At 51.7% G+C, this 15105-nt stretch overlaps 1 protein-coding gene across 1 annotated transcript in view; it reads left to right on the plus strand.

Moving 5' to 3' along the window:
- Positions 1 to 235: 235 nt before the first annotated feature.
- Positions 236 to 15105, plus strand: part of kcnh3 (potassium voltage-gated channel, subfamily H (eag-related), member 3) — a 55350-nt gene continuing 40480 nt past the window's right edge. The window contains exon 1 of the mRNA XM_029136929.3: positions 236 to 1274. Within this exon, the coding sequence (XP_028992762.1) occupies positions 1199 to 1274 (76 nt within the window). The 5' untranslated portion in view covers positions 236 to 1198. The remainder of the gene's footprint in view (positions 1275 to 15105) is intronic.

Below are 15105 nucleotides of genomic sequence, written 5' to 3' on the forward strand. Positions count from 1 at the left end.
TCGCGGTCCTGAGCCCTCACCCTGCACACGCTGGAGCCCAAAGCAGCCTCAGGTCATGATGCAGAACCAAGCAGCAGCAGCTCCTTGGTTCTGCATCATGACCTGAGGCTGCTTTGGGTTTCGTCTGCGTGCTGGGTCCAGTTTAATGAGACACTGTGGAGGAAGAACCCACTGAAGCTGCTCTGAAGCGATGCTTTTCTGCAGAAAAGCTCCGGTACCGGCAACGTTAGCGACTCTGGGTTGACTGGACCGCACCATAGAGTGAACATGAAAGTCAAGCCACTGCTGAGTTGGTTTTTGTATCAATTACCCCATCGTGTATTTTTCGTACTAATGAGGGCTCTGCTTCGTTGCTTCTGCTGCAGCGGGCGCTGATCGTGGTTCGGTCGCAGCGGGGAACCTGCGCTGTGGAGCCACGAGGTGGCGCCGCCTGTCTGTGCGCGGAGCTCTGCGTCGTCTCCAGCTGCTTCGAGCCACAAGCGTAAACGAGTCATCCGATCACAGCAGGCTGCTCCACGTCACGGCTACGCACGCCTAAACACGAATGTTCCGTTAGGTTTATTGTTACAGAAATTGTTTTTTTTTTGCTACAGAAATTCTTGGACCGTTTTGTCCACGCGTTCCTGCGCAGCTGGGACCTCGTCCACGGGTCCAGTCGTTTGCGCTCGGTTCTGTGTAGATCAGGCCGGTGGCGCATTGAACGGCCGCTCTTTGTCTTGCACCTCTACTTTACACAGGACTGCGGCTCGTTCAGACCTGAAAGGCGTCATGTGACTCTGCATCTGCTCTCAATTGTGGAGAGAGAGCGCGCGAGGGAGGGGAGAGGGAGCGCTGAGGAGGAGCTCGCTCCTATAAGATTCACTCCACGCACCATCAGCACCAAACTTACGCTCCGTCCATCCTCCTCCTCTCCGTCTCCCTCCTGCGAACACGCAGCGGTTCTGATTCGGCTTCTCCCGTCGGACGGTGCCCAGGTGCGTCCTCACGGCTGCTGCTCGCTCTCTGCTGAGTTGATTATGATCACAACCCCCGCGGTGTCAAGGTGGAGCCACCGCGCGTTTCTCGGATCGGTGCGCTTCTCCAGGGGCTGGGATGCGCACCGGGCACCTCTCGCTTCCTGCCTAGTTTCGGAACCGAGCAGGAGTCAGGCGCGGCTGCAGGGCGCCGAGGCAGGAGGAGCCAGTCGACCCGGAGCAGGATGCCGGTGATGAGAGGGCTGCTGGCCCCGCAGAACACCTTCCTGGACACCATCGCCACTCGCTTCGATGGAACCCGTGAGTAAAGAACTATGTTGCACCATGAGCTCACAACTGTTGAACTTCACTTCATGTAAATGGTTATTTTTTGTGAAAAGCATGTTGTTTGTTACTGTGCAGAGGAAAAGGCAGCTGCAACCTAAGGTCTGATGTGAGTGTGTGGATTTGTTCGGAGCTGGTCTTTATGTGGACCTGCAGTGATGACTCCCAACACTGGTTCTGGGTTGTTTACTTCACTTTTCAGATCCACTCTCTGCGTTCTGTCCTTAAGTTCCCAGAAAGACGCGTCCTGCTCAGAAGCATGAAGGCTGCACAGTCTGTTTGTTTGTCTCTGGCGCTGGAGCCTTGTGAACAGATGCGATGAGCAGCTCGCGTGTCGGCCCCCTGCTGTGAAGCTGGGCACGTTCTGCCACGTTCTGCGCCGATGGAGGACGAGTCTGTGACTCCAGTGTGGTGGAGGCTTCAAGGCTCCGCTCCAGGTTTCAGAGGATTCATAGTATCTGTTGCTACACAATCATCACAGGCTCCAGGTCTCAAACACTGAAAGCGTGGAGCCTAAATTATTCAGCGCAGCCACTGGTGCATGTGACGAGTCAAAGGGTGGATGGAAGCGACCCAGCTGCCTGTGACTCGCTGTGACTCCTTTGACTGAGGTGCTGGTAATTACACGTCTCCGCCACCATGTGCTCTTATTGTAATGAGCCTGTGCTGGTGGGAGGGAGGGGGATGGGGGGGGGGGGGGGGGGTTCTGGGGGTGGGTTCTGGGGGGGGGCGTGGCTGGAGGACTCCTGAGGATGAATCCATTACGCTGCGAGCCGCGTTTTTAGAAGCGGTGACATTAGTTGTTCATTAAGCGACACCTCTGTTACTGAGGTTTGTGCGTCGGGATGCTGCTGTGTGAAAAGGCTTTTTGTTGTGGGGTGAATTAAAAGGCAATCATCATTACTTTCAAAAGCCAGAACCGTACCTGAAAGCACTTCATTTCCTCTTGTTGAAAACATTTAGCTGCTTCGTGCGGCGGCTCCATTGTTTCTCTGATTGAATGTTGAGACGAGTCGGTCGCTAATGTTCCAGTTTAAAGCAGGAACAGCTGCTTTTCAGCACACGCCATCGGATGAAACCGCTGCTACTGCCGCACGTGAACCTGACACTGGACCTGGTCCTGGTTCTGGGCCACGTCAGGCTCCTGGACTGGGTCCAGTTGTTGTGTTTACTAAGATTCAGGCCGTGGAAACTGAAACATCAGTTTAGGTGTTTGAGTTCCAAACTCTTTCCTAAATGTCCGTCTCTTCGTCCGTCTTTTGTCCGTGTCTTCGTCCATCTCTTCGTCCATCTCTTCGTCCGTGTCTTCTTCCGTCTTTTGCCCGTCTCTTCGTCCGTCTCTTCGTCCATCTCTTCGTCCATCTCTTCGTCCGTCTCTTCGTCCGTGTCTTCTTTGTCCGTGTCTTCGTCCATCTCTTCGTCCGTCTCTTTGTCCGTCTCTTTGTCCGTCTCTTCGTCCATCTCTTCGTCCATCTCTTCGTCCGTCTCTTCGTCCGTGTCTTCTTTGTCCGTGTCTTCGTCCATCTCTTCGTCCATCTCTTCGTCCATCTCTTCGTCCGTCTCTTCGTCCATCTCTTCGTCCATCTCTTCGTCCGTCTCTTCGTCCGTGTCTTCTTTGTCCGTGTCTTCGTCCATCTCTTCGTCCGTCTCTTTGTCCGTCTCTTTGTCCGTCTCTTCGTCCATCTCTTCGTCCATCTCTTCGTCCATCTCTTCGTCCGTCTCTTCGTCCGTGTCTTCTTTGTCCGTGTCTTCGTCCATCTCTTCGTCCGTCTCTTCGTCCGTCTCTTTGTCCGTCTCTTCGTCCATCTCTTCGTCCATCTCTTCGTCCGTCTCTTCGTCCGTCTCTTTGTCCGTCTCTTCGTCCATCTCTTCGTCCTTCTCTTTGTCCGTGTCTTCGTCCGTGTCTTCTTTGTCCGTGTCTTCTTTGTCCGTGTCTTCGTCCATCTCTTCGTCCGTCTCTTTGTCCGTGTCTTCGTCCGTCTCTTCGTCCATCTCTTCGTCCGTGTCTTCGTCCGTCTCTTCATTCGTGTCTTTGTCCGTCTCTTCGTCCGTCTCTTCGTCCGTCTCTTCGTCCGTCTCTTCGTCCGTGTCTTCGTCCATCTCTTTGTCCGTGTCTTCGTCCGTCTCTTCGCCCGTGTCTTCGTCCATCTCTTCGTCCATCTCTTCGTCCGTCTCTTTGTCCGTGTCTTCGTCCATCTCTTCGTCCATGTCTTCGTCCGTCTCTTTGTCCGTGTCTTCGTCCGTCTCTTCATTTGTGTCTTTGTCCGACTCTTCGTCCATCTCTTCGTCCATCTCTTTGTCTGTCTCTTCGTCCGTCTCTTCGTCCATCTCTTTGTCCGTCTCTTCGTCCATCTCTTCGTCCATCTCTTCGTCCGTCTCTTTGTCCGTGTCTTCGTCCATCTCTTCGTCCATGTCTTCGTCCGTCTCTTTGTCCGTGTCTTCGTCCGTCTCTTCATTTGTGTCTTTGTCCGACTCTTCGTCCATCTCTTCGTCCATCTCTTTGTCTGTCTCTTCGTCCGTCTCTTCGTCCATCTCTTTGTCCGTCTCTTCGTCCATCTCTTCGCCCGTCTCTTCGTCCGTGTCTTTGTCCGTCTCTTTGCTGGTCCTGTCTGAGTGAGTCCAACGTCCTCCACCATGAACTGAACCTTGTGAGTAAATGCTGCCTCTGCAGCCGCGTGGATTCTGATGGACCGGCTCAGATCTGATCCTGAGCAGCTGCTCCGTCTATGGGACGGCGTCGGTATCAGAGGAGGACAGCGTCTGGTTCTGACGAGTGGTTGCTGAGTCCCAGGAGAAGGAAAACGTGCTAAACGAGAAGCCGCCCTGTGAATGATTCATTCTGTAATCAGTGGGTTCAGACTTCGCAGTGTTGTGTGAAAATTGCTGATTGTCTGTAAACCTCATGCTCAGGTCAATCAGTGTTAATCTGGAGCAGGCGGCAGCTGTGCCGGACTACGAGTGGGCCTATTAATTGAGTGGGTCTTGGCCCGGCCCTAATCAGGTTAAGGCCTGAGACGCCGGGTCTGGACCGGCACTTCCTGCTGGAGTGAACGTGGAGCTGCTTCTCTCCTCTCCTGTGTTGTGTTTTTGTGTGTTCAGGAATTGATCAAATCCTGAATTGAAGGATTTTGATTTAAACTTTGCGAAGCCTCGACTTCCTGAGTGAACTGGAGGCAGCTGAGCATTAATATACAAAAGTGCCATTTTGAAATGAGCACAAACCAAAGGTGCAGCATGACCTCTGAGATGCGGACACTATTAAAGACGTTCAAATCTTGATATCAAGCAAATCATTTGATGCGTTTAGGTCCACGTGGAAACTGCTGATTCAGAGACTTCCACCCGGTGAAGTGGTTGCCTGTAGTGACAGTTAGTGTCCTGTTGAGAACCCGTGATGCCGTCTATCAGGACCTGGACCTGTTACTGGCTGCTTTGATCATATCTGAGTTGAACAGTGTTCTTTTGGCCCTGACGCTGCTCCTGCAGTCAAACATTAAGCAGATAATCGATGGCGCGCCGCGCGGCGCAGGCTGTTTACCCAGAGCTCGTAGCCGATGGACGTCTGAACTGCAGCTCTGGGCTCCGTTCTCTTCTCCCCGTCCTCTTGGCAGCGCTAGATTACATTTCTGAAAGCAGTGGGTGAGTTGCGATCAATAAGTCCCCAAACAGTCAAGTATTATTTACAACGGCTGTCTCTTAATAATCAATACGGATGCTTTCACCACCCACCTGCTCCAGTCCGTTTACTGCGGCTGCAGCAAAAGCGTGACACAATGAAAGCGTGCAGAGGTTAAACAGGGTGAGGCTCCTCTTTAGTCTCATAACAGCAGATGTGAACACGTGTACACGCATGGACTTTAATGGCGAAGTCTCAGGCTCCGTTCGGTTCTAGAGAAACGAACGTTTTCAGTTCAACAACTCAGGCCTGGTGAGTTTGAAACCAGCCGATCGTCGAGAACGCGAGCTTGTGAAATGGCCTCAAATCCTGTAAAACATCTATGCTTTGTAATTTAACAGAGATTAGGTGAAATAATGCAAAGTTAAACCAGACTGGAAGTTTTCTCCCCGTTATGGGTGGAATGAGTTTAGTGTCTGACTGGGTCTAGACGTGTTCTTGTCCCCATAATTTGACGCTCCACAAACGAGGGCACAGCCGCAGGCCTTGCAGCGCTTTACGCCGATCGGTCTTCAGCTACAGCAACAGCAACGTTAACTCTCCAATTAGTGCTCTCATTTCCTCATTTAAGAGGCGACCGGTCAGTAGTTCACAGCCCAGGAACGTCTGAGTAAACAGAAACTCTGCAAATGAAGCCATCACTTGCTGTTGAGTAATTTGCAGCTCGTGTGTTTGAAGTATTGATAAAAGTGCAGGTGTTTGACCTGCGTCACCACAAACAGCAGAGGACCCGTCCTCCATCAGGTCTTCCCTCAGCTCCTGTCTGACTCCTGGCCTTTTCCACTGTTCAAGCGGCTCAGAGTCATGTGATAGTGAGTGGCAGCACCTGTTGGGACACGTCAGAAAGCAGTTTCTCAAAGTGTCCAGGCGGATTTTGACGTCTTTGCTCCACATGCAGTCGTTCATTTTCTGCGAGGGCACCTGTTTTGGACCCAGCGCTCGTCCCTTCAGCCGCGTCAAAGGAGTAATTGGAAGCGTTTTCCAGCTGAGTCGAGTGAGGAGGAGGTGAACTAAGTGACACGCTGGCTGAAGAAGCAAAGAGCACAGCGCTAGGAATGGGAATGGAGCTGAAGCAGGTGGTCGAGGAGCGCGAGCGTAGAAGACGTGAGCCACTGTAACGGCCCTAAATGAAAGTGATGAAGCCATAGCGACAGGGGGTACATTAGGCCGCTCTCTAGTAATATGTGGAAATGGGAAGCAGATGAAGCCGAGCTGCAGCTTGATTAGACTCCACAGCCTCAGGAAAAGGCCACAAAGAACAACTATTAGATTGTTTTCTAAATGTTTCCTGGCAAATGCGCTCTAGCTATTTTATATTTCACTGACGGCACAATTATGGGAAATGGTGGTGAAGTGTCTGCTCCTAAATCAGACAGTAAAGCAGTAAATGCACAGATCAAAGCATTACCTGTGGTCACTGTCTTATGCTGCCATCCGCTGAGGACAGAAAGACCTCATGTCAGACATCAGCACGACAAACCCTGGAAAAGAGTGGCTGTAGCTCCTCCAGGTTACAGCAGCTGCAGTCAGACGTAGGAATGACTGGAAAACCAGCGCTTTCTTATTGTTGTCCTGGTTCTGCTTCTAAAGCGTAACGGCAGAGTGATCTACTAGAACCTCGGGTTCTAACGCTATTAAATGAATCATCAGGAAAAAAAGCTGTCAGCTTAAATTACGCTAAAAATGTTTGAGAAGTGATTTTCCTTTTCTATTTGAGAGAAAACCCACCTTCTACTGCCGGGTCTGAACCATCGGGTCTGAACCATCGGGTCTGAACCTTCGTCGGTCGGGTCTGAACCTTTCGGCCATCGACTCTGAACCATCGGGTTTGAAGTTTCGACCGTCGGGTCTGAACCTTTCGGCCATCGACTCTGAACCGTCGGGTCTGAGGGTTTGCGTGCAGCCCTGAGCCCTGGCTCCTGTCCACGCTGTAACTACTTCCTCTCCGGCCTCTCAGGTAGAAAGTGGCAGCACTAGACATTGAGAAGATGCATTTGATGGCTTTGAAGCTGATGCCAAGCAGGACATGAGTGAGTCGCTGCACCCGACCCGTACGGATCAGAGGCTTATTTGACTGTGATGAGGCAGAAACCTGGCGTGGAGTCAGTACGACCTGCGATGAAACAGAGTTCCTTCTATCTGAGCAGACACTGTCGCTTTTCATCCATCGCCGTCTTCATGTCGGATCAACCCTGACCCTGAAAAGCAAACGTATTCTACAGGAAACGACCTGCAGCAGATGGAGCAGCCTCCGGGCGTGTGGGTCACACAGGCAGGGTATCACATCGGTCCTACAAAGACGAGCGGCGGCTTAGAACTCGTCCGCCTCAAACCTTCTCGGATACAAGGATGAGTTCACGAGCTCTTCCTGCAAAAATAGCTGGTGGCACTCGGCTGTGGAGTTGAAGGTGGAGCAGGCCACTTCTCCTCATTCAGTCAGGCAGCCAGACGCCCAGTCAGAGCCAAGTGACCCAAACCGGACTTGGCAGCCGGAGCCGGGGGCCGGCGCCTCCTCCCTCTGAGCCTCTGACCCGGTGGGTGAGTTCACCCTCGTGTGCACGGGTCCATCCGGCTCCGGTCACGCCCTCACGCTCCTTCGCTCCCGTGATTGTCCTGCGTTTGCTTCATGACCAGTATATAGCGGCAGCTGGACGGCGTCTCCACAACAAAAGGCCAATGACACATCAGATCAGGTTTATTTATAGCACTTTAGCCAACAAGAAGTTACTCACATAAGAGAGAATAAGTAAAATAGATGAAAGGAGACTCACAAGCAGTGATGTAAAACAGCATCAGACTCCCATGACGCATCATAAGCTGAAGATGAATGTTCTTTTAAGCCTGTTTTAACATCTCTGGCTGCTCTGACGCCCACAGGTCAGCTGTTCCATAACTTATGAGCCCAACGTTTGCGTTTGGTCACTGGAACGTCTAAGAGAGACTGGTTAGAGGACCTGAGAGAGAGCAGCGGCATCTGAGCCATCAGAAGACGAGCATCATGTCTGATTCACTCCGGTGGAGTGAATCAGACACGCAGTGGAGTCTGGAACTGATAAAACCCTGAACTGCGATTTAAAGCCATCAAACGAGAAGAATGACTCCACCTTAAATGCCTCATGGAGGAAGCTGCCTTCACATTAGCATCTGTTTATCAAATCTCCCGTCATTATCAAACATCACCTCTGGGTTTTTCCCGTCGTCTTCAGATGTGGAGCCGGAGCCCAAGGCCGCGGTGGTCGCGGGTCCCAATCTTGGCTTTGCTTTAGAGGGACTTCTGTGTCTGTCAGACTGTAGCAGTGGGAGACGCACCGTGGCCGCTCCAAACGCTGCGTAAACGTCAAGTTTGAAGGAAGCGCTGCATCCGTGTTCGTCCGGGTCCAAACGCAGCTGCAGACGAGGCCCCGAGCTTGTGTTGAAGGTGCTCAGTCAGGCTGAAGGGCTTCAGTGTGTGTCTGCATTATCACCACCTTTCTTAATATAGTCTGCCTCAGTCATCAGATTATGCAATTATGGCGCCGTGTCAAAGTGACGAGGGAGACGTTTACGCATGATTGTCCTTCCACCAGAATGTGGAGGAGCCTCGGGCGTCGAGCGGCTTCAGTCAATCTGATTACAGCCTGATAATTATTAAAATGCCAAACGTGCCGGCGTGAGGACGGAACCAGGCGCCTTTTTACATTCAGGGGCTGTCGGCTCCTGTTTGCCTCCAGCTGTGAAAGCTGTCCTCTGATATTCAATGCTACTGAACCTTTAGTCACTTATTTGCCCGTGTGCACAACAACAGCACAACAAAATGATCTTTGCTGGGGGCAAGAACAGATTGAAGAGACTGAAGGCGATGCTCGGTACCCGTAGAATGAGGGGCGAGGGGGTTTGGTCCTGTGTGGACCACCACCAACAGTTCACAACCACTGTCTGTGAGCTGGACTTGAACAGGAACATGGAGGACGCTTCAGCGCCGGCAGGAAAACAAGCGGACACTTGAATCAGGCAGAAGACGGGAGGAGGCCGTGACAATCAGGGAGCTCGGGGGAAACTGGGTCGCTGCTGAAAAGGACGTCTTGACCCGCATGAGAAGTGTTTCATCAGAACCTCTGCAGCTCTGTTCCGTTGGCTGAGCTCTGCACCTACAGAACCATGACAGCAGGTTGAATCCTGGCTTTGTGGCTAAAAGCCAGGAAGAACGTGGCCCAGGAGCTGCTGTGCCTTCGCCTCAACCCTACACTGTGGGAGGAAAAGGGTTAAATCGATACGAAGCAGAGGCAGAAAACCAATCAGCTCCAGGTTCAGGTCGGGTCGGTGCTGGAGCTGCAGCCAGAGTCCGTGTGTGACCTTGGTTATTTGCTGGGATTCAGATGTGAAGGCTGCGTTTGAAAAGCTAATTGACTGGTGACATTTGTGTGTGTTTGTGCTGTCGTGACCTCGGCCTCGTCGAGCTGAAGGCGCTGCTACATGAACCAAACGTGTCTGAACATCAGCAAACAACAGCTGGAGGTTTGAGTCAACCTGCTTTAACTGATGAAAATGAAAAACGGAATAAAACCCCTCTGACTGGAGCTGAAGCCGAACTGAGACTTTGTACAGAAGCTGGTTGTTTGCAGACACGTCGGGCTTCTGCTGCAGCGATTAAACACGTTGAATTAAACACTGAGCCTCTGAAACGCGCTGAGAAAAACATATTTCAAGGCAAATCCAGTGGAGACGAACACAAACACGGTGGTGACGTCTAGTCGCCACTTTGATCAGTAGGGTTTAAATTAAAGGTCCTTCACACAGTGATGTTAAAACCATGGGTGAGTAACAGCTGATGGAGGCGCTCGGCCCAGACGGACCCGCGTGGTCCAAGCCCACAGGTGCCACATGAAATATTTAGCTGGGTGAATGGAGGACGAGGCGGCAGGTTCAGGTGAAGCCATGAATATTAACCGCCACCGCCGGCCTCTTTGTTCCGGCCCTTCATCCTGCACGGTGGCCCGCGGGTCGCGTGTCGGAGCGGGTGGGTCTGAGCCGTGATCTGGCTGGGGACTGTGTTGAGTCCAAGCTGGGCCTGAGGTGGAGTAAATGAACTGCTCGGCCGCATACCGATTGTCTTCACGCGGCCTCTCTGCTTCAAACCTGCTTCTGTCTGAGTGTTGGAGGCCGGCGTCGCCTGGAGCTTCTGGCTTCACGCCGAGCTGCAGGCTTGAACACGGCTCATTTACCAGCGTTTGTTTACCTTCCAGCTAGTCGTCAGCGTGAGTTCGTTTTCATGGAGGAACTGCTCGGTCACGGCCCTTCACGCAGCAGACGAGGAGGCCGTTTAACAGTAGCTGCAGCTCAGACGTTGTCCTGAACAAACGGCTGCATGGTTCCTGTCGCTCCGTCCTTTATCTGTGACTGTGCTTTGCTTCACAGCCTCAAATAGCGATGAGACAAAGGTTCCTGTTCCCCAGGAGACGCTGCAGCGCCTGTGAGAGTGGCGTTTCCAGTGGAAGTCATGGGTGGAGCATGGAGCAGGAGTCCTGTTGATCTCTAATAACATGCATAAATACATGAGCCTCGCTGGGCGAGCGCTTCCACGCGTCCGGCTTGTGCCTGAAGCCGCTTCCTCAGCGTTCGATGCGTGTAAACACACAGCGACAAAGCAAGGCGTGTGTAAATACTGAGGCAATGACTGATCAGCCTGATCAGTCTATTTACAGGTCTGTGTCTCTGCCGTTATGAGCGTCTTAGCGCCCCGTCTGCCGCGCTGTCTGTCCATCTGCTGCTCTATTCATACGCCGTCCATCCACCTGTTCCTCCATCTGTGGGTCTCTGCTTCATCATCATATCTGGCTTTGATCTGCACCTTGTGGCTCCTCAGTTGGGGCTCCTCGTTTCATTAGGGCTCCTCGTTTCATTAGGGCTCCTCGTTTCGTTGAGGCTCCTCGTTTCATTAGGGCTCCTCGTTTCATTAGGGCTCCTCGTTTCATTAGGGCTCCTCGTTTCGTTGAGGCTCCTCGTTTCTTGGGGCCCCTCTTTTCATTAGGGCTCCTCGTTTCTTGGGGCTCCTCGTTTCATTAGGGCTCCTCGTTTCTTGGGGCTCCTTGTTTTATTAAGACTCCTCCCTACGTTGGGGTTCCTCATTTCATTAGGGCTCTTTTTTTCTTGGGGCTCCTCGTTTCGTTGAGGCTCCTCGTTTCTTGGGGCCCCTCTTTTCATTAGGGCTCCTCGTTTTTTGGGGCTCCTTGTTTTATTAAGACTCCTCCCTACCTTGGGGTTCCTCATTTCATTAGGGCTCCTCGTTTCGTTGAGGCTCCTCGTTTCTTGGGGCTCCTCGTTTCGTTGAGGCTCCTCGTTTCTTGGGGCCCCTCTTTTCATTAGGGCTCCTCGTTTCTTGGGGCTCCTCGTTTCATTAGGGCTCCTCGTTTCTTGAGGCTCCTTGTTTCATTAGGGCTCCTCGTTTCGTTGAGGCTCCTCGTTTCTTGGGGCTCCTCGTTTCGTTAAGGCTCCTCGTTTCTTGGGGCTCCTCGTTTCGTTGAGGCTCCTCGTTTCTTGGGGCCCCTCTTTTCATTAGGGCTTCTCGTTTCTTGGGGCTCCTCGTTTCATTAGGGCTCCTCGTTTCTTGGGGCTCCTCGTTTCATTAGGGCTCCTCGTTTCTTGGGGCTCCTTGTTTTATTAAGGCTCCTCCCTACGTTGGGGTTCCTCATTTCATTAGGGCCCCTCGTTTCATTAGGGCTCTTTGTTTCATGGGGCTCCTCGTTTCTTGGGGCCCCTCTTTTCATTAGGGCTCCTCGTTTCTCGGGGCTCCTCGTTTCATTAGGGCTCCTCGTTTCGTTGAGGCTCCTCGTTTCTTGGGGCTCCTCGTTTCGTTGAGGCTCCTCGTTTCTTGGGGCCCCTCTTTTCATTAGGGCTCCTCGTTTCTTGGGGCTCCTCGTTTCATTAGGGCTCCTCGTTTCTTGAGGCTCCTTGTTTAATTATGGCTCCTTGTTTCATTAGTGCTCCTCGTTTCTTGAGGCTCCTTGTTTCATTAGTGCTCCTCGTTTCGTTGAGGCTCCTCGTTTCTTGGGGCTCCTCGTTTCGTTGAGGCTCCTCGTTTCTTGGGGCCCCTCTTTTCATTAGGGCTCCTCGTTTCTTGGGGCTCCTCGTTTCATTAGGGCTCCTCGTTTCTTGGGGCTCCTTGTTTTATTAAGGCTCCTCCCTACGTTGGGGTTCCTCATTTCATTAGGGCCCCTCGTTTCATTAGGGCTCTTTGTTTCATGGGGCTCCTCGTTTCTTGAGGCTCCTTGTTTCATTAGGGCTCCTCGTTTCATTAGGCTCCTCGATTCATTAGGGCTCCTCGTTTCGTTGAGGCTCCTCGTTTCTTGGGGCCCCTCTTTTCATTAGGGCTCCTCGTTTCTTGGGGCCCCTTGTTAGCGTGTCTTTGCACCTGTTGGATCAAACCCTCGTGTGTAACTTGGAGGAGGCGTTCTGACGATGACACGTCTGAGCAGCGTTCGGAGGGACCCACGTGTCAGCAGCATGTCCTGGTCTCCTCTTCATCATCGTCGTTAACGTCCAGCCTCGTTAACGTGTCCCTGCCTTTGGCTGCGGCTCATCTTACTTTAATCTGCCTCCTGTTGCTTTAAACGTATTCCGGGTTGTTTTGAAGCATTTTTGGAACACGTTAGATTCTGTGATGAGTCTATTTCTACCCGTCTGTCGGCCCACACTGAGTCTGTGCCACCACCTCACACGGAGCTCATCCAGTGTTTTTCCTGTTTTCTTGCAGTGAAGCTTAATCTCTCTCCTCGTTCACGTTCTTGTTTCTAAACTTACCTAAAGACTCCCCAAGGTTTCTGTTCGGTCTCACCCTCTAGTGTGAAATTTGTGATTGAGAGGCGACGTATCTGAATTGACTGTAGTCATCTCAGATGCACAGACTGAACCATCAAACCATGGATGTAGTTCAGTCTAGATGGTGCTGCTCACCACAAACGTTCTGTCAGGATGTTTGCTGGTATTATTTAGGCTAAGAGCTCAGTTTGTCCTGCAGTTGTTCCAACCACAGGCCTCTCTACCAGCAAACAATGCAGCTTATTTGGCTTCAGGCTCCCTCCTGGTTCCATTAAACCATCACAGATACATGTCGGCTGTGACACACGTGACCTGACCGTGAAACCGTTCCTCCTTCAGTGAGCAAAACAAAGGAGCTGCTCCACACTCACACATTCACCTCCTTAAAATAGTTAAAGCAGAAAATGAGCCTCACTGAAAAGCTGTTGGCTCCAGACTTTGGTTATAGGAATTTTCTGGATCAATGGCCAGAGTAATGAACAGGCCTCATGGACACCTAATGATCCACTTAGTCAATAAACATCTCAGGCTGGATGTGGTACAATTGATGTCTATTTTTAACACAAACACACATTCACGCAGTTCCTCCGATCTATACAGACTCACAGGAGAGGAGACAAATGTTCCTGCCTCTCAACGGGAACTCGGACATCATCCATCAAACCCAACCCGCACATGAATTATTAAGAAGCGGCGATGAAATGGATTTCTTTGCATTGAGTTGGTCCAGAAGTTTAACAGCTTCTACAAAATGAGTCACAAACTGCAGAATGAGGACGAGAACGAAGCGGTCGGAGGTTAAACGGAACCGATGGACTTAAGATGAGGACGGTTGAAATGCCTCCAGCTGTTGAAGCATCTGCTGCTTCTTTGGGTTTTGTGATGCAGATTCTTCTGCCTCGGTGATCGCTTTGATCTTGTTGGACTGTTAGATTCAGATGTAATACTGATGTTGAACTGTCCCACTTCATTAATATTTGGAGGCAGTGAAGTGTGACAGGAACGGGACAATCATGGGCTGTGTGTCAGATGGATGGACTCATGGTGTGATGGCCACGTGTTTGAAGCCTCTGTTCATTATCTGAGCCCAAGTGAATGTAAGAGGCACCAGGAGCCAGGATTAGAACGAGGAGCTGACATTGTTGGATAAAGAATAGCAGATAACAGCAGGAGTAAATGAAAGGAAGGCTGGGGCTGCGGAGGTGTAATATGTGTTCAGCCTCACAGGCTCAACCTGTGATGGAAGGAAATCACGGTGAAATGGAGCTTGAGCTTCATGTGTGCTGCTCATTTTCACCTTCTGCTGTCGCACGTGGAGGCTTTAGGCCGCTGGTAACAGGAAACTTCATTTAGACCCAAGGGGATGAGCTCTGGGATTCATCATTGGCGTGGCCGGGCCGGAGCGGGTCGGCCCACAAGCTGCTCGCTGTCAGGAGGAGGCGACAGAGCAGGTTTAGGTTCTCACCTGCTAACGCGTGGAGCAGCGGGGCTTCAGCCATCGTCAGTGTGGATCCAGGAACCCTGTGCTGCCTGGAGCAACCCGGCGCCGGAGTCATTGCACTGAACGTACAGAACCACAGAGTTCTATGGCCCGGACCTCGGACAGACTGGATGTTAGAAGTGCTGCTGAGTTACAGGCCAAAAGCCAGTTTTCGGACTTTGATCTAGTGACGACACCAACAAGACGATGCTCAACAGCTGAGGTGGATTCAAACTCAAACCTGGACATAAACCTTCCACAGAATCGCTCCTGAGGCTTTAGCTGAAGTAGCTGCTGGGTCAGTCGTCTTCGTGTGCAGAATGGGAGTCAGGCTAATTACAGGCCCAGTGTCAACAGTCACTGTGACATTAATGAGCCTGGAAGACTCAAAGGAGGGAGACTGGAGAACAGTGGGGGTGAGGAGAGTCGCCACGGTTGAGCTCTTGTTTCCTTTTCTTGGCCTTTATCCCACTGCACCTGCGTTTCCTTCATGGCCGTTCCTCCACCTCCACCCTCTCCATTATTGCTGCTCATTAGCTTTCTGCCCCTGCTCCTTCCCTCTGCTGCCTGTTTGGAGGTGGATGCTCGTGAGGTAAGAGTGGTGGTTCTGAGCTCTTAGCTCCGTGGTTCTTCCACATGTTTGGATTTCCACATGAATGGAAGGATATGGAACACGCTACAGAAAAGCGCTACAGAGCTTTACGTTAGCGTCAGGATTTAAAAAACACAAATAAAGACACAAACTGTAAGAGGACGGATGGACGGAACGAGACTGCTGAAATGGACCAGGACAGACCCGTGTCGGCTCCAGAGGAAGGAAGGCGACAACATGTGGGAACAAAGCACCAGAGAGCAGC

The sequence above is a fragment of the Betta splendens genome, chromosome 21 (assembly GCF_900634795.4).
Source record: "Betta splendens chromosome 21, fBetSpl5.4, whole genome shotgun sequence".
Taxonomy (NCBI): Eukaryota; Metazoa; Chordata; class Actinopteri; order Anabantiformes; family Osphronemidae; genus Betta; species Betta splendens.